The sequence below is a fragment of the Erinaceus europaeus genome, chromosome 12 (assembly GCF_950295315.1).
Source record: "Erinaceus europaeus chromosome 12, mEriEur2.1, whole genome shotgun sequence".
Lineage (NCBI taxonomy): Eukaryota > Metazoa > Chordata > Mammalia > Eulipotyphla > Erinaceidae > Erinaceus > Erinaceus europaeus.
In genome coordinates this window covers 96,498,121-96,524,228 of record NC_080173.1, presented here as the reverse complement: position 1 = coordinate 96,524,228, position 26,108 = coordinate 96,498,121, and the positions used below count along the sequence as shown (strand labels likewise).

The 26,108-nt window shown below is 52.9% G+C and overlaps 1 protein-coding gene across 11 annotated transcripts in view; it reads right to left on the bottom strand.

Annotated features, from left to right (window-relative positions):
• Window positions 1-26,108, bottom strand: part of CACNA2D2 (calcium voltage-gated channel auxiliary subunit alpha2delta 2) — a 168,417-nt gene that overhangs the window by 29,824 nt on the left and 112,485 nt on the right. For all 11 annotated transcript variants that reach the window (XM_060204606.1, XM_060204604.1, XM_060204605.1 and 8 more), the window contains exon 4: window positions 5,346-5,405. In XM_060204606.1, coding sequence (XP_060060589.1) covers window positions 5,346-5,405 — 60 coding nt within the window. The remainder of the gene's footprint in view (window positions 1-5,345; window positions 5,406-26,108) is intronic.

Genomic DNA, 26,108 nt, shown 5'->3' with positions numbered 1-26,108 from the left:
CCAGCTGGGCCCAGCTAGCCATCACATACACAGCTGATGGCACCTTGGGTTTAGCCTTGGGGACAAGGACCAACCCAAGACCACTCTGCCTTATCTCTGGAAAGGAGCACCCATGGCCCGTGGGCTGGGGTGGCAAGCACGCCCACACATCAGTCACTGACACCGGCCTGGTGTGCTATGTGGACACCTTCTCTCACGGCACGGCAGGCAGCAGCAGACACCAGGCAATCCTCTGCTGAATGGGGAAACTGAAGCCAGACAGGGGCAAGCCTTGCCTGGGGCCCACAGGACTGTGACCTCGTGTGCAGGGAGTGGGTTTTTGTGCATCTGTCTCATGACCCGTCGGATGCCCCTGACATCCTGGCTCTCCTTTCTGGCGGCCCCCTGTGCTACCAACTCTGGTCTGGGGGCAAGCTTCTCCTGTCTCTGAAGGGGGGTAGCTGAATGTTGGGGGCCTGGCAATATAGAATGACCTTGGAAAGCCTCTGCAGAGGGTTTCTGTGGAGTCATGAAGAGACTTCATCCCCCTCCCCTGACTCCTGTGCCTACTCTACACTGGGGGGTGGGGGTGGGGTGGGAGATGGCAGGGCAGGGGCAGGGGTCCTGTATCCTATGGGCAGAGGGGCTGGTGGGCTGGTTACTGGGAGCATCTTCAGTGGTGAGGGCAGACAATTATGACTTCCAGGAGAAACAGGACATAGAACGAGGTTTCAGCATGTCTGGAACCAGGAGTAGGGGAGAAGAGTGAAGTTGGTTCGAGAGGTAAACACAGCCAGATCCTGAGGCCTGATTCAGGTTCAGGGCTGGGCTTTGGAGCTCAGTTTCCAGAACAGGGGTTTTCTGCCGGTAGGAGCATGGTCCAAGTGGTTGCTGCCATATGAAATTCTCTCCCTCCTCCCCTCCCTCCCTTCCTTTCAATTTCTTTCCCAGAGCAGGGGTCTTGCACATGTGCAATTTCACCCTTCCTGAGTCTGTTTTTCATTCAAGACACAAAGAGAGAGATGGGGCTTGGAGGGACATCATAATTTCCTCTCATATGGCACTAGCGCCGCCCCCCAAAGGCATACACCCACCTGATGAACTATCTCTCTGGCTTATGCTGTGTGTGGCACTGCTCAAGGGACTGAGAAGGAATGGGGGCCTCAGTGACAGGAAGCTGGAATCCCTGGGGAGGGAGAAGAGGGCCTGTCAGAGCCCGTGGGGAGTGGGGGAGAGCTGGAGGGAGTCACATGTTCCTTGGTTTGCTCCCTGTGAAAAGCATCCGTTACTCCAACTTCAAAGGAGCTCCCTGAGGGCCCCAGCTACCTCAGCTGCCCCAGCAGGCAGCCCAGAAAGATGGCCATGGTGGAGGTGAGGTGTGGCACAGCTCAGGCTGGCCTGGTACAATGGGGACCAGGAGGAGGAGTGGGTTGAGGTGTTCTCCACCACAGGCATGACCCCCAGGGCCCTCAGAGCCCGGCTAGGAAGTGCTGCCACCAAGAGATAACCGGGAAGTCTGACTACTCTGCAGTTTGGTAGAGATGATAATCCCACCTCCCTCCTAGAAGTCTAGGGCTAGAGCCAGAGTGAGTCCAGGGTCAATCTCACATCCCCTCCCCCCAAACTAGTCCCTGGGCCCTTGGGGTCAGGTCCTGGTGTCTTTTGTGGTGCTGAGCACAGAGATAAGCACAAATCACTGTGGAGGACACAGCCAGCTCCATCAACGGCCCCAGCTCCTGCTCCAGCATCCTTGGCAACTTTGGTTCCCTAAGTCTGGGAAGAACCCTGCCTCAGTTTCCCTTGCTACTTACTGTGGCCCTGTGAGACACATCTCACAGAAAGGTGGAGGTGTATTCAGTACCAGCCCAAGTCAAGCACAGCTGTCTGAGTTTGTAAGGGAAACCTGGGCTGGGGGCTGGGGGCTAGTGGATCTCTTTCCCATATTTTGAGTCCTTTCGCTCTCTAGAAGATTGCTAGATTGCTTCCTCACACTACTACACTCAGCACCTGAGTGTCTGAGCTCTCCTGGTGGAAGGAGACCCCTCTGTGGTTTCAGTAGCCTGGTCCCCAATCCCAGCTGGGCATTTTGGAAGACAGGGGAAGACTGACTCCCATATTTCAAGCTTCTCTTTCTCCCTGATTTAAGAGATTTATTATCCTAAGCCATGTGTGTGTGTGTGTGTGTGTGTGTGTGTGAGAGAGAGAGAGAGAGAGAGAGAGAGAGAGGAGCCAGAGCATCAGAGACAGAGAGAGAGAGAGAGAGAGAGAGAGAGGAGAGAAAAAGACAGGAGCCAGAGCATCACTATGGCATATGCAGTATTGGAGACTAAACTTTGAGTCTCAGGCAGTCAAGTCCTGCACTCTACCAGTTGAGTTATCTCCCTGGCCTCTCCCCACAATCTGAATTTCTCTTGAGCCCTCTTTAAGCTTTCGGTCCCTGTCAGGCATATGGAAAGCAAAACCCGCTTCCTCTAGCACAGGGAATTAGATCAGAAACTCCAGCGCTTTCTTTCCCTTAAGCAGCTGTTCCCTGGGGGTGCATCACCCAGCAGTGAGAGATGGTGCCCCACAGGCCTAGGAGTGGAAGGGCCCAGGACTGAGTGGGTGAGCGAAGTCTGCATACACCCTCACATCTTCACACCCTGACTGCTGCCTCTGTGCCCAACACCACACCCCATAAGCCTCTGGCATTTATTTATTTCATTTTTAGTATTTATTTATTTTCCCTTTTGTTGCCTTTTTTTGTTTCTTATTGTTGTTGTAGTTATTATTGTTGTTGTTATTGATGTCGTTGTTGTTGGATAGGACAGAGAGAAATGGAGAGAGGGAGGGGAAGACAGAGGGGGGAGAGAAAGACAGACACCTGCAGACCTGCTACACAGCCTGAGAAGCGGGTGGGTTCGAACTGGGATCCTTACACTGGTCCATGTGCTTCGTGCCATGTGCGTTTAACCCACTGCGCTACTGCCTGACTCCCTTTTAAAAAAATTATATGTATTTATTTATTTATTTTCCCTTTTGTTGCCTTTGTTGTTTTTTATTGTTATTGTAGTTATTATTGTTGTTGTTATTGATGAGTCTCCGGCATTTCTATAAACCATTATCATCATCATCAAGAAATCAGACAAGATGCCTCGAATCTTGAGGTCTAATGTCAATTTCTTTTTTCTTTTTTAAAAAATATTTATTTATTTATTTATATTCCCTTTTCTTGCCCTTGTTGTTTTTGATTGTTGTTGTTATTGATGTCGTCGTTGTTGGATAGGACAGAGAGAAATGGAGAGAGGTGGGAAGACTGAGGGGGGGAGAGAAAGAGAGACACCTGCAGACCTGCTTCACTGTTTGTGAAGCAACTTCCCTACAGATGGGGTCGTTTCCTTTTTAAAAAATATTTATTTATTTATTCCCTTTTGTTGCCCTTGTTGTTTTATTTTTGTAGTTATTATTATTGTTGTTCTTGATGTCATCGTTGTTGGATAGGACAGAGAGAAATGGAGAGAGGAGGGGAAGACAGAGAGGGGAAGAGAAAGACAGACAGCTACAGACCTGCTTCACCGCTTGTGAAGCGACTTCCCTGCAGGTGGGGAGTTGGGGGCTCGAACCGGGATCCTTACGCCAGTCCTTGTGCTTCGTGCCACGTGTGCTTAACCCGCTGCACTACCACCTGACTCCCTCTTTTTCTTTTTTTTAACCAGAGCACTGCTCAGCTCTGGTTTATGGTGGTGCAGGGGACTGAACCTGGGACTTTGGGGCCTTAGGAACGACAGTCTTTTTGCATAACCATTATGCTATCTACCCCCTGTGCTCCCCTCAATTTCTTTTTCCCCGAAGCCTGTATCTGCCCTGGTAGGGCCTGCCCTTGACTTATGCTAACAGGACAGATTCTATCCCCAGGGAGAATAAAACTGTCCTGTTCTACATTTCCCTAGCACTGCAAAAACGGTATCATCTGTTTTCCATCTACACCATGCCTCGGCCTCGCGTGAGCTTAATGTGCAGCTTGACGATACGAGAATCCGGCATGAAGCCCAGCCAGTCTATCTTGGCGTTACTCTAGCTCGATCGCACCCTGTCATTTCACGAACATCTCATAAAAACTGCAGCAAAGGTGGGCGCAAGGAATAACATCATTGCAAGACTGGCCAGCTCCTCATGGGGCGCGAGCGCTTCCACACTACGATCATCATCTCTGGCATTATACTATTCCACTGCAGAATACTGTGCCCCAGGATGGTTCCGTAGCCCCCATGTCCACTTGGTCGATTCCAAATTATATTCCTCCATGAGGATCATTTCTGGAACCATCCGTTCCACCCCGGTTCCATGGCTGCCAGTTCTTAGCAACATCGCCCCGCCAGATATTCGTCGGGATGCGGCATCATCTAAGTTCATTTCCCATGTCTACGCTCGACCGGACCTGCCAATATATGAGGATATCTTCGCCCACCCTGTCCAACGCTTGACGTCTCGTCACCCAATCTGGTCCCCTACGCCTACACTGAACTTCTCTGTTCCAGACTCTTGGAAACAGAGTTGGCAGTCAGCTGAGGTAAAGAACAAACACCTCATCACAGACCCCTGCAAGCATCAACCCGGCTTTGACCTAGCACGTTATGATTGGGCCCTCCTCAATCGCTATCGAACAGGCCATGGCCGGTGCGCCGCTATGTTCCATCGCTGGGGAGCCAAAGATGACCCGAACTGCCCCTGCGGCTCCAGACAGACTATGACCCACATAGTCAACGACTGCCACCTCTCCAGATTCAAAGGAGGTCTCGAAACTTTACATCAGGCTCAACCTGACGCTGTTGACTGGCTATGGAAGAAGGGCAAACGCTAGAAGAAGAACAGTGACTTTTCTTCCTTACTTCTTTCCTCCCCCCCCTTTCTTTCACCAGAGAGCACTGCTCAGCTCTGGTTTATCGTGGTACGTGAGATTGAACTTTGGAGCCTCAGGCATGAGAGTCTCTGGGTAACCATTATGCTGTCTACTCCACGCTCCCAGTGACTCCTCCATATGTGTGTACACAGTTTCTGAAAAGAGCTGGGCTTGAGAGGTCTCAGCCTCCAGAGACCCTCCAGGGAGTCTGGCCAGGCCATACAGACTCTGAGGCCCATCACTTTAGAGTGGCCTGTCCACCCACTGGGGACTCTTCAGCTCCTCTGAGGTGGGAGGAGAGGACCTCAGTTTCACCCCAAGTCCCAGTACCAAGAGGAACCTCAAGTCATGGATGGTCTCCTGCCTCCACTCCACAGAGACCTTGGCACTCTGACAGTAGGTCCGGGCACCACCCCCGCCCACCATTAACACCCATCTTGCTGGGAGTGGGAAGGCCCTAAGGTCTAGAGGGCGCCTTGATGCTCACCTTGATGTTATCCTGCCAGTGGTGGGCTTTCTGGAAGCTCTCAGCAGCATCGGCTAATTTCTAGGGGACAAAGCAGAGAGGTCAGCGGTGCCGTGAGGCTGTGTCCACCCCACCTTCTTCACGCTTGCACTCCCTAAGGCCAGAAGGCCCTTGGCCACAGCCATTCCCCAGCTCACTGTGTGAGTCCCTGCCGCCCCTGCAGCTTCCAGGCAGAAAAGGAGAAGTCTACAGAATCACGGTATCTTACGGGACGCCCCGTCCTCAGCCAGCCACGTCTTCTGCTCACACGATGGCGGGGTCTAGAGGGAGACCCTCCCCAGCCGGGGCTGAGCTGCTGTCAGAATGCCTCACTAATATGCCTGTGCTTGTTCGGGGCCCGGAAGGAGGTGCCTGGAGCTCACCTGTGCCCACCCAGACTCGTCTCTCCTCTCTGGGCATCCTGAGGCACAAGAATCTCCAGGCCTCTGCCCATAGGAGCCCAGTCTGCCCACTGGGGCAGTTTGGTGTGGTCGGCTTGGACTGTGAGCACAGTGGTGTGTCCATCAGTCCCAGACCTGATGAGCTGGCATGCCTGCTGCCAGCCTGGATTGAAGTGAGAGATGGGCAGAACCCGGTCTGTCATCTCACTGTCCGCAGCTGGAAGAAGACACATAAGCAGGGCAGAACAGCCCGGCCAGGAGGAACTCTGGGAAGCTCAGCACTCTGGGAATGAATGTGGCCTGAACACCACTGCCCAGATTCCCACTGAATCTCTGTTGGGTCTTGTCTCTTCAGTAAATCTTAGGGCTCTTGGGACAGGGAGGGCAGGAAGACCCCCTTCAGAGTCAAACCTCCCCACTTCACAAACTGAGACCTTCCTGGACTTTGCTACCCACACCTGTCCTTTCTATAGGTCCAATTCTCTACCCACCTGTTACTGCACAGTCTGCCTGCTTCCGTACATCCCGCCCCCTGCACCTTATGGGGAGTCTCTCTATTCCTGGATGCCACCCCCCCCTCCCTGCTTGCCTCCAGTTCTGGGGCCTCCTGAGCTCCTAGACATTTTCCTACGGTGAACTTTAGGCTCACCAGAGCTTAAAACTCTCCCTTTTGGAGTGAACTCACACATGGACAGTTGCTCTCATCCATCCTTTAGAACATAGACCACCTGCTTATCCCCAGTCCAAGCTCTGTCGTCCTCACCCTCTCCTGCCTGTCGTCGGCTATTCTTCCTGGTACCTGCAGCCTTCACCATGTGTCAGGAGCTGGCAGGTAGCTCACCTGCTAAAGCATGGGTTTTGCCAGGCTCAAGACCCTGGGTTATGACCCTTGGCACTATGAGGAGCAGCAGGGGAGTACCAATGGTGGTGGGATGATATTATCTCTCTTCATCTCTGTCTCTCCCTTTCTCTCCTATCTCTTTTTCCTAATGAAAAATAAAAATAAAAATAAGCCCTGGAATTCAAACAGCAGTGTGTGCTGCATGCCTGAGGCCCTGAGTTCATTCCCAAGTACTACATAAAAAAGTGGATCAGAGCAGGCAGGGGACACAGCAACACAAAAGACTCTCACTCCTGAGGTTCTGAGGTTCCAGGTTTAATCCCCAGACCCACCATAAGGCAGAGCTGAGCAGTGCTCTGGCCTCTGCCTCATTAAAATAAAATATTTTTGGGAGTCGGGCAGTAGCACAGAGGGTTAAGCACACGTGGTGCAAAGCCCAAGGACAGGCATAAGGATCCCGGTTCAAGCCCCTGGGTCCCCACTGCAGAGGAGTCGCTTCACTTGTGGTGAAGCAGGTCTGCAGGTGTCTATCTTTCTCTCCCCCTCTCTGTCTTCCCCTCCTCTCTCCATTTCTCTCTGTCCTATCCAACAACAACGACATCAATAATAACTACAAGAATAAAACAACAAGGGCAACAAAAGGGAATATATAATAAATACTAAAAATAAATCTTTAAAATAAAATATTTTTTTAAAAAAGTGGATCAGTGGTGCAGTGGGTTAAGTGCACATGGTGCAAAGCACAAGGTCCAGTGTAAGGATCCCGGTTCTAGCCCCCGGCTCCCCACCTGCAGAGGGTTCGCTTCACAAGCGGTGAAGCAGGTCTGCAGGTGTCTGTCTTTCTCTCCCCCTCTCTGTCTCCCCTCCTCTCTTCATTTCTCTCTGTCCTACCCAACAACAACAACAGCAATAACAATAAACAACAAGGGCAATAAAAGGGAAAAAAAGAGCCTCTAGAAATAGTGGATTCGTAGTGCAGGCACTGAGCCCCAGGCATAAAAAACAGTGGGGAGTCATGCGGTAGCGCAGCGGGTTAAGCGTACGTAGCGCGAAGCGCAAGGACCAGAGTAAGGATCCCAATTCAAGCCCCCGGCTCCCCACCTGCAGGGGAGTCGCTTCACAGGCGGTGAAGCAGGTCTGCAGGTGTCTATCTTTCTCTCCCCCTCTCTGTCTTCCCCATCCCCTCTCCATTTATCTCTGTCCTATCAATTACAACAACAATAACTACAACAATAATAATAAAAAACAAGGGCAACAAAAGGGAAAATAGATAAATAAAAGTGGATCAGAAAAAAAAATATGATATTGTGTCCTTTGAGATGAAATAGATGGAACTGGAGGTGATTATGCTTAGCGGAATAAGTTAAGAGAAGAAAGAACTACCAGATGGTTTCACTCATATGTGGAATCTAGAGATCTAATTGACGTCAACTTGGAAAATGGGGGAGGCCCACTTGCCACTGATGTTAACTGAGCACCTACTATATAAGTCAGCAGCTGGTCTGGATGAGAGGGAGCACCCCCAGGGCTGAGCTCTGGGCAATCACTGCATACCCCTTTTCCTTACTGGGGACCCACAACCTTCCCAGGGGATGAGGCTGAGGCAGGGTGTGAGAATAAGCTAACCAGGTCCCTTGTCACAGAAGAGCCACAGAGTCGACAAGTCTGCAGAAACCAGCCAGCAGGGCAGGTCTCCAAACTGGGCCACAAGCTTGAGGAACTGCTCTTCCAGCTCTTACCAGCTCCTTCCCGCTCACACTGTTTCTGATCCTAGGATTCACAGGGCCCCAGAATGGGGGTGCGTGTGGGGGGGAGGTGGGCGCTGCAGCTCCTCAAGCTCTCCAGCTTAGCAGCCAAGGTGAGGGAGACCCAGCGAGGGAGGGCCCCAGCCCCCAGCCCCCAGCCCCCAGCCTCCTTGAACTTACGGAGTCCCATGGGCTCAAAGGCCCAGGTCAGCGCGCTGACTCGTGAATAACGGAGTTGCAATAGCCACAGCAAAAGGATTACTTTTAATCCTCAGTAATGATCAAGCCATTATTACTTTTTCAGTGTTACAGATCAATCAGTCCATCCCTGGGTGCTGGACGTGTGGAAACTGCTAACTACACAGGCCTGGCGGTGAGAGAGGAAGGGCAGAAAGCCGCTGAAAGGGAGCGGAGTGGGCAGGCTGTGGTTATGCTGTGATCAAGTCAGGTCTGAGGAGGGGGTTGGGGGGCCGGGTCCACCCACCCACCAATGTGCCTGTGGGGCTTCGAACAGGGAACAGAGCCTGCTCCTTGGGGCTCTGGCCTGGGTTCAAACACTGGCTTCCTTGAGCACACGGCTCCCCCCAGTCCTCAGTTTCATGCCTGCAAACTGGACACAGTACTTGTACCCACTTAGTGGATGGGTGAAGTTTTGACAATTCTGCTGCTCCACCCTCCAGAAGCTGCCCAAAGGGGTCCAGTGGGTTTCTCCTGCCACTCCAAGCATGCAAAGCCCTTACCCACTTCTGACATCCAGTCTTTCTGCTTGGGACATATATTTATTTCTATTTTTGCTACCTGGCTTTTGCTGGGGCTTTGAGTCTATGCAATTCCATTGTACTCAGCATTTTTTTTTTCCAGATAGAGGGGAAAAAAATATGGAGGTGGAAGTGGTGGTGGGGGGGGATAGGCCATGGCAGCACTCCACTACCTGACAGCTTTTCTGTGCATGGCACCGCCATGTGAAGCAGGGGCTTGCACCCAGGACTTTGTGCATGGCCTCCTACACCCCTTGCCTCGCCTTCCCTTTCTTTCTTTCTTTTTTTTTTTTAATATTTATTTTCTTTTGTGGCCCTTGTTGTTATATTGTTGTAGTTATTATTGTTGATGTTGTAGTTGTTGGATAGGACAGAGAGAAATGGAGAGAGGAGGGGAAGACAGAGGGGGAGAGAAAGACAGACACCTGCAGACCTGCTTCACCGCCTGTGAAGCGACTCCCCTGCAGGTGGGGAGCCGGAGGCTGGAACCGGGATCCTTCCGCTGGTCCTTGCAGGCTTCACACCATGTGCGCTTAACCCGCTGCGCCCCTGCAGGTGGGCCTTCCCTTTCTTTTGGCCAGAACACCAATCACTTCTGGGATTAAACCTGTGCATGACAGTGTGGCCTAAACCTCTGTGATATCTCACCGGCCCCTGGGACGTACACTTCATCCTCTCACTCAGCCCTATCAGCCTATATTTCTTTGTGCTCACCAAGGTTTCCCTCCAGTTTTTCAGATAGAGAGTGGGCAGAGACAGAGAAGCAGAGGGAGAGGGAGAAAGACAGCACTATATCAAAGCTTCCTCTAGAGCCTCGGGAGCGAGGCTCAAACCCGGCTGTGCACATGACAAAGCAGGTGTACTATCCAGGTGAGCTATCTTGCCAGCCCCAGCCTATCCGCAAGTCCCTTCAGCCCCTTTTCAGCCCCTGGGTGTCCCTCCCCTACATCTGGCTTGAAGCACCTTGGGCTCCTCTTTGCACAGAGCCCAGGGCAGTCATGCCTGTTTGTGGCTGGCTGTAGCCTACAGCCCTGCCCTTGGCCGGCCGCAAGGTTTAGCCTCCTAGGGCTTCACTCCTGCCCCTCCTGGACTCTCCTGATGCTTGAAGCTGAGAAGGAATGGAGGCTCAGGCGTTAAGTCTCACAGTGGCAGGGGCAGAGGCGGGGCCAGAGCTCAGGTGCTCCTGCAGGGTCTAGGGCAGATAGTCCCCCTTCCCACCTCTGAGCTGGTGCTCCAGTGGACTGGCTACCCCGTCCTCTCGCCAGACCCTGCCCCTTTGGCTCCTTGTGTGCTCTCCCGAGACTCTGCTGGCCTGCTTCACTCCCTCCCCCTTGAGGCCCCAGCTGAGATCTCTCCTCTCCTGCTGGTCCCACTCCATTCCCATCACGGCACTAAGAGAAGCTTCTCTTTCCCCTGCTCTCTCCCTTGAACTCTGAGCTTGGTGGAGGCCATGCCCGGCACACAGCAGGTGCATAGTAACAGCTGGTTGATCTGAACCTGGCCATAGACCTGGGCTTCGTCTGGCTCAGCTGTGTGAGTCCAGGTGCACAATTCAGCCTCTCCGGTCCTCTCCTCCTCATATGGCTCTGGAGGGCTGGGACTGCGGAGGAGGGTGACACCGCTTTGGAGGGGCTGAGGGTGGCTTGCCGGCCTGCTACGTCCCCACCCTGGCCAAGGCAGTGGAGGGAGCTTGGAGAGATTGCTGGGCTGGGCTGTTCACAGCCAAGCCATCAAGATAACAGCGGGCATTTCAGAGGCAATTATCAGAGAGTTTCACTTAACAATCAATTTCCCTCAGCTCTGGAAACTGTTCTTACAAGAAAAGGGGAGAAAGAGGAGAACCAGTGGCATACCGGGCTGGGGACAAAGCTCCCCTGGGGAGTGGCCCGCATGAACCTCCACATTTCACCAAGTTAAATTGCTACAGAGTTGAGACAGCTGATGACCTGAGATAAGGGGCCTGGGGTCATAGTGGGCGCCCCTCAGAGGCTAAGACCCAGGGTGGGGGAGCGCCCCACAACGTGCTGGGAGAGGAAGGGCAGGTGTGCAGGGGCTGGAGCCCTTGACACCTCCATTATCTTTGGGGTTCTGATCCTGCTCCTTCTTTTGCTCCCAGACCAGTGTCCCCACTTCTCCCTCCCTCTCTCTTTTGATTTATTATTGGATAGAGACAGAGAAATTGAGAGGGAGGTAGAGATAGAGAGGGAGACAGAGAGACACCTACTTCCCCACTCATGAAGCTTTCCCCCTGCAGCTGTGGACGAGGGGCTTGAACCTGGGTCCTTACACACTGTAAAGTGTGTGCTTAACCAGGGGCACCGCCACCTAGTGCCCCTATTTCTTCTCTACCTACTCCCCTCACCCCTTCCCTGTGAATCTCCTTACTCCCTCCCCACCCCGTGCTGGCCTAGCTGGATAGGGTCTGAGCAGCAGCTGCCCATCAATCAGGATTTGTTCTGTGTAGTCCAGAGGGAAAGAATGTACAAGTTTTTGCCTTTAATTAGTTATAGCTACTCCCCCTTCCAAGAGGATGTGCGAGGCTTAGGATGAGAGACCTTGATCCTATGGGGCACAGGATATTGCCATCTGGGCCCCAGGGGCTAAGCCTGGCAGCTGCTGTGATGGGGGGGGGGGGCTCTGAGGTGAAGGCAGGCAGCAGCACATCCCAGCTCCAGGCAGATGTCCTATGAATACTGCCCGAGGGTTTGCAAGGCAGGGTGTGAGCATAGCATGGCGCTGGACTGTGCCCCGGCACCTGCCCAGGGCAAGGACCTTCCCCACTGGAGCTGTTACTCAAAACCTGGTGGAGGATGTCTCTCCCTGCTTCCCCACCTGGCCTGAACACAGCCGGGTAGGATGGGTGGGTTCTGTTGCCCCCCTCTGCTCTGACAGGGGAGGGGACAGAGGCTCAGAGCATTCATACCGCTGCCCCAGGCTCTGGAGGAGAGGTGGTGGAAGGGGCAGGTCTGCCAGAGCTGCTGGGCAGTGCAAGTCCAGAGAAGGAGCTTAGGCCTGGCTGGCTGACTCAGGTGCCAGCTTGCCTGCCCTCTTCCCAGACAGGTGATCAGAAACTGGTCTCCTTGCAGATGCTGTTGCCAGTCTCCCATAGCCCCCCATCCCCATCCTTGCTGTCTGTCACTGGGCACAAACCCCATGAGAAGGCAAACGTCAGGGCACCCACCCCAGCACGGCCACCTTCTCCTGCGCTCCCACCCTGCCCCCCTGTATTAGTGCTGTATTGTGCACTGATAGATACTAAATACAGATTTCCAATTTCCAGAGCTGTTATGGTCTAATGAGTAAATAATATACATATTTAAAACTGTCTAAAAACATATCTGCATAATTAAAATATCTGCATAATAATGAAGCAAGATGCAGCTTAGCTAGGAAGGAACTGGAGCCCCAGGGCTGACAATAGGGGCAGGCGCACAGATGGGCTGGGGGGCGGGTGCTGGTCCTGTGGGGCTGTCCTTCTTGCCACCTCGATCTGAGCAGGAGTTTGCCCACGGCCTGCACTAGGCGGGCACCCCTCTGGGTCAGGGCCCAGAAGAACTCCAATTTGGCTCCATGCTTGCATGACTTGTGGCCTGGAGGAGGCACACACCCAGGTGGAGTGCCTGCTGTTCCAAGAGCCCTGACGGAGCTGGGACCCCCCACACCAGGGATGGCACAGGAAGTGCTCAGAGCATGGGCACCACCTTCAAAGTGCAGGTCCACCAGCACGGGCAGAGTAGGCTGACCAGGACTCGTCGCTGCACATGGTGGAGACGGCCATGACTGGCACCCATAGCAGCGTGGCCCCCCTGGGAAGGAGAGCCCTGGGATTCCTCTCCTGGCCTCTCCACTGTCTCCCTCTGAGGCCCTCCCTTCATCCTTTCAACACCCATAGTGGGCACACTGGGCCTCAGGAGGCACAGCCACACTTCTGTCTTAGAGATAAAAATGACTGCTGAAACAGAGCGCAACACCCCAAACCCCAGCCCAGAATCCCAGCAGAGAAAATAACACACACCTTCTCTCTGCAAAGGGCACGGGGAAGCTGGCAGTCACGTGAGGCCTGCGCTGCTGGCGGCCGCAGCGGCTGCTTCCCTGACCTTTTTTTTGCCTTACCCACTGTGCCACGTCCTCTATGAGTTGATAAAAAAAAAAAATTAGTAAAATGGATTTTTTCCTTTTTTTTTTTTTTTTAAAAAGGTCAGAATACATGTTACAGGGAAAAACTCATTTGAGTTCTGGTTCCTCTCTGGAGGGAGGCAGCTGCCTCTCCACCCCGGGGCCCAGGATCGCTAGCTCCCTGTGGCCCCCACAGGCCTGGTTATCGATTCCCACGGCCCCTGGGTCCTGCCTGCATTTCAGTGTCTCAGGGAAAATATGAAGAAGTGAAAGCTTGCTGGTGATGAAGACGGATATGGGGCTGGGCGACCAGCTGTCCCAGAGACTGAAGTTTCAGAGCTGATGGGGTTTCCCTGAATGTCCGGGGCACCCAAGGGCAAAGTGCTGACAATTTGCTAAAGACCCCACTCTCTCTTCCCACTGGCATGGTATCAAAAAACGAACACTAACAATTTATTTATTTAGGGGCTGAACAGTGGCACATACACACATTACAGTGTGCATAGACCCAGGTTCAAGCCCCAGCTTGAACCAGCGTATGGATCCCGGTTCGAGCCCCTCCCCCACGTTTGAGCCCCTGGCCTCCCACGTGCAGGGGGATTGCTTCACAGGCAGTGAAGCAGGTCTGCAGGTGTCTCTCTTTTTCTCCCCCTATCTGTCTTCCTGTCCTCTCTCGATTTCTCTCTGTCCTATCCAACGACTACAACAGCAATAACAACAATAATAACAACAACAACAACGATAAGCGACAAAAGGGAAAAAATAAGCCTCCAGGAGCAGTGGATTTGTAGTGCAGGCACCGAGCCCCAGCCATAACCCTGGAGGCAAAAACATTAATTAATTAAAAATACTTTTAGGGGGTTGGGCGGTGGCGCAGTGGGTTAAGCGCACGTGGCGCAAAGCCTAAGGACCCGCGTAGGGATCCTAGTTCGAGTCCCTGCTCCCCACCTACAGGGGAGTCGCTTCACAGGCGATGAAGCAGGTCTGCAGGTGTCTGTCTTTCTCTCCCCCTCTCTGTCTTCCCCTCCTCTCTCCATTTCTCTATGTCCTATCCAACAATGAACAACATCAACAATGGTAATAATAATAACCACAACGAGGCTACAACAACAAAGGCAACAAAAGGGGGAAAAAGGGAGTTGGGTGCTAGCGCAGCGGGTTAAGCGCACGTGGCGCAAAGCACAAGGACCGGCCCAAGGATCCCGGTTCGAGCCCTCGGCTCCCCACCTGCAGGGGAGTCCCTTCACAGGCGGTGAAGCAGGTCTGCAGTTGTCTATCTTTCTCCCCCTCTCTGTCTTCCCCTCCTCTCTCCATTTCTCTCTGTTCTATCCAGTAATGACAACATCAACAACAACAATAACATCAACAACAATAAAAACAACAAGGGCAACAAAAAGGAGATAGATAAATAAATATTAAAAAAAAAAGGGGGGGGGAACGACCTCCAGGAGCAGTGGATTCATGGTACAGGCACCGAGCCCAGCAATAACCCTGGAGGAAAAAAAAATACTTTTAAAGGTTTTTAAAAAAATATTTTATTTTTTGTGGTCCGGGAGGTGATGCAGTGATAAGGCTTTGGACTCTCAAGCATGAGGCCCTGAGTTCGGTCCCCGGCAGCACATGTGCCAGAGTGATGTCTGGTTCTTTCTCTCTTCTCCTATCTTTCTCATTAGTAAATAAATAAAATCTTTAAAAAAAGATTTTATTTATTAATGAGAGAGATGAGAAGAGGGAGAAAGAGAACCAGAGCATCAACATGTTCTGCTTGAGTGTCCAAAGACTTATCCTTATGCCTCTTCCCAGACCATCATTTTTTTGAATTGTCACCAGGGTTATTGTTGGGACTTGGTGTCAGCAAGAGGAATCCATTGCTTCTGGTGGCTTTCTCCCCGTTTCCTTTTTTTAAAAATTATCTTTATTTATTGGATAGAGACAGCCAGAAATCAAGAGGGAAGGGGTGATAGAGAGGGAGAGAAAGAGAGACACCTGCAGCCCTGCTTCACCATACACAAAACTTTCCCCTTGCAGGTGGGGACCAGGGGCTTGAACCCAGATCCTTGCACATGGTAATAGATGTGCTCAGCTGGGTGCACCACTACCTGGTCTCATAAACATAAACATTTCCACATCGGATTAGGAGGACCACAAGCTCCGAGACACTCTTTCCCAGGGAGGGGAGACAAAGCAGCCCCCTGAGGAGTCATAGGGGCCTGTCTGAACTCACTGAGCCATTTCCAGAAGCTACCGATGAGACACACACGGCTGGAGATTTCAACCCTTAGTGCTGGGCCGCTTGTGGAGGGAGTGAGAGTGGCCCTGGACAAGTGTGCACTGTGGGTAACAGGACAGGCCTGCCCACTCACCGAGTCCCTTGTTGAGCACCCATGAGGGGTTCCCCAAGGTGAAATGTCTTCAGCAGACTTAGGCGGTGACTCAGGAAGCACAAGTGGGAACACCAGGTCCAAACAGAAGCTGGTGCGCCATGAATGGGTAGTGAGTGGTGCTTTGCTGCTCTCTCTCCCTCTCCCTCTGTCTCCCCCTCTCTCTGTCTCTAAGAATATGGAATGAAAGTTGGACAGGGGAGGTGGCCTAGGGCTATTATGAATGTATGGTCCTGTGTTTATCCAGCATGTTTGGGCTGTGGCCCCCAAGTCCAGCCACACGGGGCAGCCCTCCAGGTACACTCTGCTCCCAGGGAACATGAGCTGAAGACTGAGCTTCGTGGCCTCCAAGGCTGTTGAGGCATGTTCCAAGGCAACGCCCTGCCCAACACGGTCCCCCAGGGCTCTGAAGTGTGTGGGAGGCGTCCTAGCCAGCTGGCACTCTCTCAGCCCCGGCAGGAAACCTGCACATCTCCTCAGGTGACTTGGTTCCTGGTGAGCCAGGTGGAATTGCTCATAATTTTTTCCAGTTTTGTCAGTCTTCCTCCCACTGAATTATGACCCAGTGTAATTCATCAATGCTTCTTTTATCCTTCCTAAAAAAAAGCTATGCAGGTAGCACCAGGTGAAGACGGCAGGGCTGTTGGCCGCTCTCTGGGTAGAGGAGAAGGGCGGCAGACACATCGTTTATCTCAGCGTGCCACGGAACATGCCACTCTCTCTCCTCGGATTAAGCGATGTTCTTTGCAGCACATGGTTGTGGGTGTATGTGTCTGTGTTTGGGTGTGACAATGTCCAGCCCCTTTGCTCCACCACAGAGACTGGGAGGCCCTAGATCCTGAGGCTTGGCCACTAACCCAGCATGTGGATTGAAAAGCAATGGCCTCACTTCTCTGGACCTGTCTCCCACCTGCTCAATGGAGGCCAGGGAGGTGGGGAAGGGGGGCTGAGAGTAGGCTGTAGGCCCACTCTGAAACTAGACATGCATCCCAGGGCCTGGCTGCCCTGCCCTCAGCCTCACACCAGAGACCTGATGGCTGTCTCCTAACTTGGGCTTCTCTCTCTCTTTTAAATAGAGACAGAGAAATGAAGACGTGAGGGGAAGATAGAGAGGGAAAGAGACAGAGAGACCTGTAGCCTTGCTTCACCACTCGTGACGCTTTCCCTCTGAAGGTGGATCCTTGCGTACTGCAATGTGAGTGCTTAACTAGGTGCGCCACCGCCTGGCCCCGACTTTGGCTTCTCTGAACTGACCTCCTCTGGAGCTCATGCCTATGGCTGTCCCCGCTCTCTTTGTCCACTGCTTCTAGCATCTTGGGCTGGTGTCTAGAGCAGCCCTGCCCCAGGCTGGGACAGAGGGGCGCTGTGAGTGTCTGAGTCAACCACCCCCACTCCACCGGGGTCGTCACTTTTCCAAGGTGGTGGGAAAGTCATCTGCAGTCATCTACTCTCGTGACTCCCTTTTCTCCATTCCTGACTGGGCCTCTCCAGACCTCCTACCCACCCCCTCCACCTCAGATTCTCTCTGCTAAGCTATGAGCTATCTGCCCTACATTTCTGTGCATTTAGCCCCCTCTTCCCACACTGCCCCTGTCCCCTGTCCATAACTACCAAGATGCCCTGCCTTTCCTACTATGTATGCTTAACCGGTGCGCCACCACGCAGCCCCTTCCCTGCCTTTCCTGTTGTCTACCCTCATAGGTCTCTGTGTGGCCTGGTTCTGCTAACCCCATCACTCTACAACAGCGCAGCACTAGAACCCTGTCCTCCTTGGGTTCCTCGCCCTAGTTTGCGTTGTGTCCTAACCCTTCACTGTCCTTTCCTTCCCCTCGCTGACCAGTTTCCCCTTCTCCGTTAGTTAATACCAGCTACGCCAAGCACCCTGGCCCTCCTGGCAGGCTGGGTCTCGAGAATCCTTGTGGTGTCTCCACAGTTGTGTGGTCATTTGAAGGTAGGGACTTGATTCATGGATCTGACAGACTCAGCGCTGGGCACAGACCCAGAAGTGTGACGTGCACTTCCAGTATGGTTAGTGGGGTTGCGGTGAATCGGGAGGTGCTCTTAGGGAATCTGCTGGCTTGGAGGCCTTGGGTGACTCTGGGGTGGAGACGGCAGAGAACAGGTTAGAAGGGACACTGGTGATGGAGGACGGGCTCCAAAACGGTGCAGAGGTGAATGCATGGGTAGGGCGAGGCTGAGTCTAAGAACTTGTGTCCATGTGGATGGGTCCCATGCAGAGGGTCCAAGAGTCTGCCTCAGAGGTCGCAACTACCGATGTCTGCTCTCCAGGATCCCAGCTTGTGAATTACATCCATTAGTCCCACTCAGCTGCTGCCAAGCCAGTGATGAAATGGTCTGCAAGCAAACGGCACTGGGCCCCATGCTGGAGTGAGAGGCTGGGGATGGCGGACAAGAGCTACTCACTCATTTGGTGAGTAAGCCAGGAGCTGGGTTTCAGGGCGGGGGGAGCTCAGCACCTCCAATCTTGGCTTCAGACCAGCGCATTCTCCAGATGTGCTCCAACTCCCTTCTATCTCTCTTTAAATTTTTATTTATTGGATAGAGAAAGCCAGAAATCGAGAGGGAAAGCAGGAGATAGAGAGGGAGAGAGACAGAGAGACACCCACAGCACTGCCTCACCACTCAAAACTTTCCCCCTGCAGGTGGGGATCTGGGACTCAACCCCAGGTCCTTGCACATTTTAACATGTGCGCTCAACCAGGTGTGCCACCACCTGGCCCCCCGCAACTCCCTCCTCCAATCCTCCTCAGGTGCCTTGCGCCTTACCAGTGCTCAGGGGCTGGGTATGCGATGGGCAGCTCCAATGGTAAGGGGTTAATGTGACCGTCTCTCTTTCTGTGAACGTTTATGAGCCTGGCCTGTGCTACTGTCGATAACTTCTTGGTGCCGCACCTATCTTTCTGCTGTACGTGGGTCCTGCTCCCCCAAGCACAGAACTCGACATCTTGGCTAGTAACTTCATTGGCAGAATTTCCAGGTGTCAGGAGTTCCCTCTGCTATGAAATATTCCCACCAGCAGGCTGAGCTTGAGCTAACCCAGCAGATCAGAGCTTCAGTCCCTGCCCCGAGGACAGTACAGCCCAGGACCCACACAGCCACTACACTCCCTTCTTATGATGTTATTTTTATACTTTCCCCTAAAACACAGCCTGAGCAGGGCCCTCTTCGACTCTATTAACATTAGGAATCTAATCAGTAATCAGGCAGCTCATAATTTTCTGATTAGCTCTGATTAGGCCCAACCTTGGGGTGGGGGAGGAGAGGGAGTGGGACAGTGAGGAAGGTGGCAGGGCTAGAGGGGCAGGAGGCTGTGTCTACAGGGACACTGCATGGGGTGGGGGCAGAGGGCAGAAGGAAAGAACTTCTGGCCCACTGTCATCTATTCTGAGAGAGGGAGTCTCTCAGAATGGGAGGGAGTCTTGGTCTGCACTGAGTCATCAGGGCTGTAGGGGGTCAGAAAGCAGCAGGGGGACCTGGTGACAGCACAGCCGGTTGAGTGCACTTTACAATGTGCAAGGACCCAGGTTCAAGCCCCCAGTCTCCACCTGCAGGGGGAAAGCTTCATGAGTAGTGCAGTAGTGTTGCAGGTGTCTTTCTGTCTCCCTCTCCCTCTCTACCACCCCCTTCCCTCTCCATTTTTGGCTCTCTCTACCCAATAAATAAATAAAGGGAATGATAATAATAAAGCTTTATTAAAAAAAAGAAAGTAGCAGGGAAGGGGCGGTTCCCAGCCCCCTCACAGTAAGGACCCCAAATCAGGCTGAGTGCCCAGACTTTCAGCACCATGGGCAGAAACAGGAGTGTTGGACAGGATAGCTTAAAGGGGGAGACTGGAGAACAGGCCTGAGCCCCACCCAGCCTGTCTAGGGTTCCTTTGGGCCACAGCCCAGAAGTGAGCCCCAGCAGGACCTTGAACAACAGGAGTAGAGACACACAGAGTGGGTCTGTCCACTGGGCTGCAGGGTGTGCCCTTGCCGAGTACACTGTAGGCAGGGCCTGGCTGGATGGCCATTACCTTCAACGCGCAGAAAAAAGAGGCTGGGGGCTTACGGACGATGAAAGGCCACCCAGGCAACACTGCTGGCTGGGGGCAGAGAGTCTGGACTTGTACTGCAGCGTCCAAGATCAGGACTAGACCTTCCTTTGGCTTGTGACTGCTTTCCATCTTGGCAACACATGGTCAGATGAACTCACGGAGCTGGCCAAACCAGACTTGCTGCGTCTGCCATGTCTGGCCCCAGACCCCTGGCCTCACTCACCCTGCCCTCACTTCCTTCCATCCACTAGCCTTCCTCACAGGCCTGATGCCTCTGAGTCACTTCCCAAAGCCTGTGTCAGGCCAGGGCTGGGGGTGGCCCTGCCTGTGCCTGAGGTGTGGATCACAGGTCCCTACCCCTTGTTGGAATCAGCCGTTCAGGTGACCTCTGGTGAGACGCACAGGCCTGCTGGAGGAGACGTGCATGGCTAATGCCATGCAAATTGGCACGAAGGCAATCAGCCTGACTCTAAAAGCTGCCCCATCGGCCGCAGGCTGGCTCATTGTCTTTTCTGTCAATTTGCATCTCATTACCCAGAAGGCTGTGCTCACTGGAGGTTAAAAGAAAAGGAGAATCTAGCAAGCCCCACTGTACACTGCCTTTCGTGCACAGTCTCTGAGTGGGACGGTCCCATGAGGTAGACTCCACAGGGAGCTCTGCCCACCCTGTCACCCCCCACTGCCACACTGCCATTACCCTGCCACCACCAGAATGTGACTCCACACTCAATACCATATCTTTCCCCCCCCCCCCTTTTTCTTAAAAACCAAAACAAAACTAGGTTTACAGAGATTTTAATGTTTTACAGTATGGTCTTTAACACATAGGCATAACCTCTCATCTCTCCTTGACTGGTGTCTAGGGGACACCACAGGATCCCAATATCCCTTCATCCTGTCCCTTTCTCTCCTTTCCCAGAGTCCAGTAAGCCACACCCAGTCGAATGTTCATCTTAAGTTGTCTCCTACTGTTTTCTTCTTAATTTTTATTTATTTATTTATTCCCTTCTGTTGCCCTTGTTGCTTTTTATTGATGTCATTGTTGTTGGATAGGACAGAGAGAAATGGAGAGAGGACGGGAAGACAGAGAGCAGGAGAGAAAGACAGACACCTGCAGACCTGCTTCACCGCCTGTGAAGCGACTCCCCTGCAGGTGGGGAGCCGGGGGCTCGAACCGGGATCCTTACGCTGGTCCTTGCTCTTTGTGGCACCTGCGCTTAAACCGCTGTGCTACCGCCTGACTCCCCCCCCCCCTTTTTAAAAAGATTTTATTCATTTATTAGAAAGATAGGAGCGAGAGAGAAAAAGAACCAGACATCACTCTGGTACATGTGCTGCTGGGGATTGAACTCAGGATCTGATGCTTGAGAGTCTAGTGCCTTAGCCACTGTGCCACCTCCTGAACCAAAAAGAATTTTTTAATGTTTAGGAGTTGGGCGGTGGTGCAGCGGGCTAAGCGCAGGTGGCGCAAAGTGCAAGGACCGGAGTAAGGATCCAGGTTTGAGCCCCCGGCTCCCCACCTGCAGGGGAGTCACTTTACAGGTGATGAAGCAGGTCTGCAGGTGTCTGTCTTTCTCTCCCCCTCTCTGTCTTCCCCTCCTCTCTCAGTTTCTCTCTTTCCTATCCAACAACAATGACATCAATAATCACAACGTTAATCAATAACCACAGCGTTAAACAACAAGGGCAACAAAAGGGAAAATAAATAAATAAAAAAAGATTTTTTAAATGTTTATTTATTCCCTTTTGTTGCCCTTGTTTTTTGTTGTTGTAGTTATTGATGTCATCATTCTTAGATAGGACAGAGAGAAATGGAGAGAGGAGGGGAAGACAGAGAGGTGGAGACAGAAAGATAGACAGACACCTGCAGACCAGCTTCACCGCCTGTGAAGCGACTCCCCTGCAGGTGGGGAGCCAGGGGCTTGAACCGAGATCCTTACGCCAGTCCTTGCACTTTGAGTCATGTGCGCTTAACCCGCTGTGCTACCGCCTGACTCCTGTTTTTTATTCACACACACACACACACACACACACACACACACACACACACACACACACTTATTATTTATTTTCCTTTTTGTTGCCCTTATTGTTTTTCATTGTTATTGTAGTTATTATTTTTGTTATTGATGTCGTGTTGGATAGGACAGAGAGAAATGGAGAGAAGAGGGGGAGACAGAGAGGGGGAGAGAAAGACAGACACCTGCAGACCTGCTTCACCACAAGTGAAGCAATTCCCCTGTAGGTGGAGAGCTGGGGGCTCAAACCAGGATCCTTACTCCAGTCCTTGCACTTCATGCCATGTGCACCTAACCGCCCGACTCCCTACTATTTTTCATTCTTAAGCTCACCTATAAGTGAGATCATTTGGTATTGCTCATTCTCTCTGGCTTGTCTCAAATCAACATGATGCCTTTGAGTTCCGACCACAATATTGCAAAGGAGATGGGGTTGCCATTTTTAACAGCTGCATAGTACTCCATCCTCTCACGACCATCTCTGTTACCTTCACTCTCATCCCTGATTCCCTTTTAACTGCCTCCAACATTCCCACGGGCACTGCCAGCGTCCCAGTCACCTCTGCCAGCATTGTTGCCAATGCTATGCCCGCACCATGATCAGCTCCCAGGGGTGCCCCTATCACCTGCCATGCATGTCACCCCTAACAGCAGGGCCATCACATTGTTCACCCTGCCATCACGGTCACCAGCTTTCTTGCTGTCACCTCCACCACCACCCACTCTACCATACACATCACCTTCATCTTCATGGTACCACGTGGCACCCCTGCCAGCCCTCACATCTCCTTGTGGTCACCACCTCCACCACCTCAGTGTCCCTGGGAAGATTCTGATGAACAGGCAGAGACCACTAATTCTCCATGCCTCTCTGCTCCCACCCCCCAGCTTCATGAGAAGGTTGAGGGACTTGTAAACACATGATTCAAGGGCCAGCGGCCTAATACACCAACCTTGCAACTCTGGCCTGGGTCCTGGTATCTTCAAGCTTACCTGCTCTGCAGAGCCCGCCAAGAGAGAAAGGGTTAGCTTATGTCTCTGAGCAGTGGCCCTCGTGGCCCATAGGGTAGAGCCAGGAGCTGCATGTGTGACATGGGCATCTGATGCTCCTTTGTGAACCTAGGCCAGTTCACTCTAAAATGGGCCTTCAATTGTCCTAACCTTGCAAGGCTGCACAGGGACAAAGGCAGACGGTGAGGGGGAGGTTGTGGGACACCTGGCAACCTGCGGGAGAGGAGCATGGCAGGGTGAAGCAGGAAATTTTTTTGTTTACTTATCTATTTATTTGATACAGACAGAGAGAGATTGAGATGGCAGGGGGAGATAGAGAGGGAGAGAGACAGTGAGGCACCAGCAGCCCTGCTTCACCACTTGTGAAGCTTTCCCTCTGCAGGTGGGGGCCAGGGATTTGAACCTGGGTCCTTGTGCACTGTAAAATGTAGCCAGGTTTACCACCACGTGGCCCCCAAGAAGGGAGGATTTTCAGCTAGAGGGAACAGAGGAAAGTCAGATGGAGTAAAGAGCCTCAAGGGGGCCAGGCTGTGGGGAGGGACAAGTGGGCTTCCCTGTGCAGAGAGCAGGCGGTCAAGGCCAGACCCTTCCTCTTCCCAAGCCTCCGCCCACCCAGGGACGTTTGTGTTTTCATCCTGGCCAAGCCTCTTCCTCTGGACACTGTGGCCCACACCATGCTTCATCCACATGTTTCTCCCCCTCCTATTTGTTTTAAAGATTTATTTACTTATTTATTATTTTATAATTTTTAAAAAATATTTATTTATTTTCCCTTTTGTTGCCCTTGTTGTTTATTGTTGTAGTTATTATTGTTGTTGTTGTCATTGTTGGATAGGACAGAGAGAAATGGTGAGAGGAGGGGAAGACAGAGAGGAGGAGAGAAAGATAGACACCTGCAGACCTGCTTCACCGCCTGTGAAGCGACTCCCCTGCAGGTGGGGAGCCGGGGGCTGGAACCGGGATCCTTATTCCGGTCCTTGCGCTTTGCACCATGTGCACTTAATTCGCTGCGGTACTGCCCGACTCCCTTATTTATTTATTAATGAGAAAGAGAGGAGAGAGGGAGAACCAGAGCATCACTCTGGCACATGCAATGCTGAGGCTTAAACTCAGGACCTCACACTTGAGAGTCCGGCACTTTACCCACTGTGTCACCTCCTGGGCTGCCATGTGCCCCAGTGCTCCACGAAGCTCAACCATTATTCCCATCCCACTGACATGGACACCGCAGCGGAGAGATGAGACTGATCCAAGAGGGAGCAGGGGCTCCCACAGAGGTCACTCAGAAGAAGGGGAATTTGAACCAGATCTTTCCACCATGGCCATCGTTCTGCTGGGGCTGGAGGCCCAGCCCCTGCTCTGACACTGCCCACCAGCTTGGTACAGGCTGCACGGGCGCCACCTGGGACACAAAGCTGGGCACTAACTGGCTCAGGGGCGGCGCTGGGGGCCTGAGTAGAGGCGACAGGCAGACAAAGGCCTGGAGGTGGAGGGTGGGGTGGGCACAGCCTGGCTGCCAGGTGGAAACGCCCGGGGTAAAAGCTGCTCTGAATACTGGCTGCATCCCGCTGCTGCAATCAGCCTCGACACTTGGTTATTACGAGGAGTAAAGGCGGCCGGCGGGACAGCTGGAGCCTTAGTGACAACATTTAAGGCGTTTGTCAGAGCCGTGGGACACGGGCTGCCAGGCGCTAATGGCTTCTGCTTGCTGCTGCCAAGTGAGAGGAGGGCGGGCAGGCGGAGGCGGCCTTGCTCCTGCCCGGGCCCTGTGCCCACCACCCGCTGTGCACTGCACCACGGCAGGTAGGACCCACCTGGGCCTTCCAGATGCCTAGCAACAGCCACTGAGCCACAGTGCCCGCTGTGAAGGGAGGGGCAGCAGCCGTGCAGCACGTGCCTGCGTGTTTGGGGTCGCTGTCCCTTTCCTCTCCATTCAGGCTGAATGCCCTCTCCCCTGAGCCAGGACCTGGGAGCCTGCTCTATGCTGTCCAAGGACAGGCACCTCAGTCCTCTGTGCTGGACTTTGTGTGGGAGCGAGCCCTCCAGTCAGACCGCCCGACTCAGGTCCATCCTGACGGGGTGAGCTCAGTAGTCCTGGTCTCAGTTTTTTTCGCCCTGTGGACCGGGAGAAGAGCACCATCTTCCCAGGAGCCTGCTCACATCAGTGAGACAACAGGAGAAGGCTGAAGGACTGGCCATACCCTTTCACAGCGGGCTCCCCCAGGGTGGGGGCTGAGCAGGAGGGCTAAGAGCAGAACTTGGGTCTATTTGCTCTCCCTGAACCCACAGAGTCTCATATGCGTTATGGGGGCAGGAGGGTCTTTGTGCCCCAGTGACAGTCCAGTTTCAGCAACCAAGGAATTCAGGGCCTCTGGGACCTCCTCTGGCTGGCCCATGACAGCTGGTCCAGCTGTGGGCTGGGGGCCTCTGGGACCTCCTCTGCCTGGCCCATGACAGCTGGTCTAGCTGTGGGCTGGGGGAGGGGGGGGGTCACCCTTCTCAGATGCCCAGCCACTTGCTGCTACATTACCCCAAAATCTTCCTCTCTTCAGGACTGGAAAGAGGGGAGGTAAATGAGTTCCCTGTGAGGCTCCTCTGGGGTCTGCCAAACAGGAGGAGAGAGTAGGGATTTTTGGTATTAGTAGAGTTTGGGCAAGGAGCCTCTTTCATATGACTTGGAGTTCAGTGACTTCCTTCTTTCCTTCCCCTCTTTCTTTTTTAATATTTACTTATTTATTATTGGATAGAGACAGAAAGAAATTGAGAGGGAGTCGGGCTGTAGCGCAGCAGGTTAAGCGCAGGTATCGCAAAGCACAAGGACCAGCATAAGGATCCCGGTTCGAACCCCGGCTCCCCACCTGCAGGGGAGTCGCTTCACAGGCGGTGAGGCAGGTCTGCAGGTGTCTGTCTTTGTCTCCTCCTCTCTGTCTTCCCCTCCTCTCTCCATTTCTCTCTGTCCTATCCAACAACGACAACAACAATAACAATAACTACAACAATAAAAAAACAACAAGGGCAACAAAAGGGAATAAATAAATAAAATAAATTTAAAAAATTATAAAAAAAATAAAAAAAGAAAGAAATTGAGAGGGGAGGGGGAGATAGAGAAGGCAAGAGACAGAGAGACACCTGCAGCCCTGCTTCACCACTCATGAAGCTTTCCCCCTGCAGGTGGGGACCAGGCGCTTGAACCTGGGTCCTTGAGCACCGTAGCGTGTGCGCTTGACCAAATGCACGCCCGCCTGGCCCTGAGGTGGGCTTTCCAATACTGGGAGTGAAGGCCTTGGGATTAGAGAAGAGAATGTGTGTATGCACATGTGCACCTGGAGACATCACCACGGGCACAGGAACCCTAGGTGTTGTGCACACGGGCACATGGGTGTATAGAATCAACATGTACTCAGGTGCACTCAGACA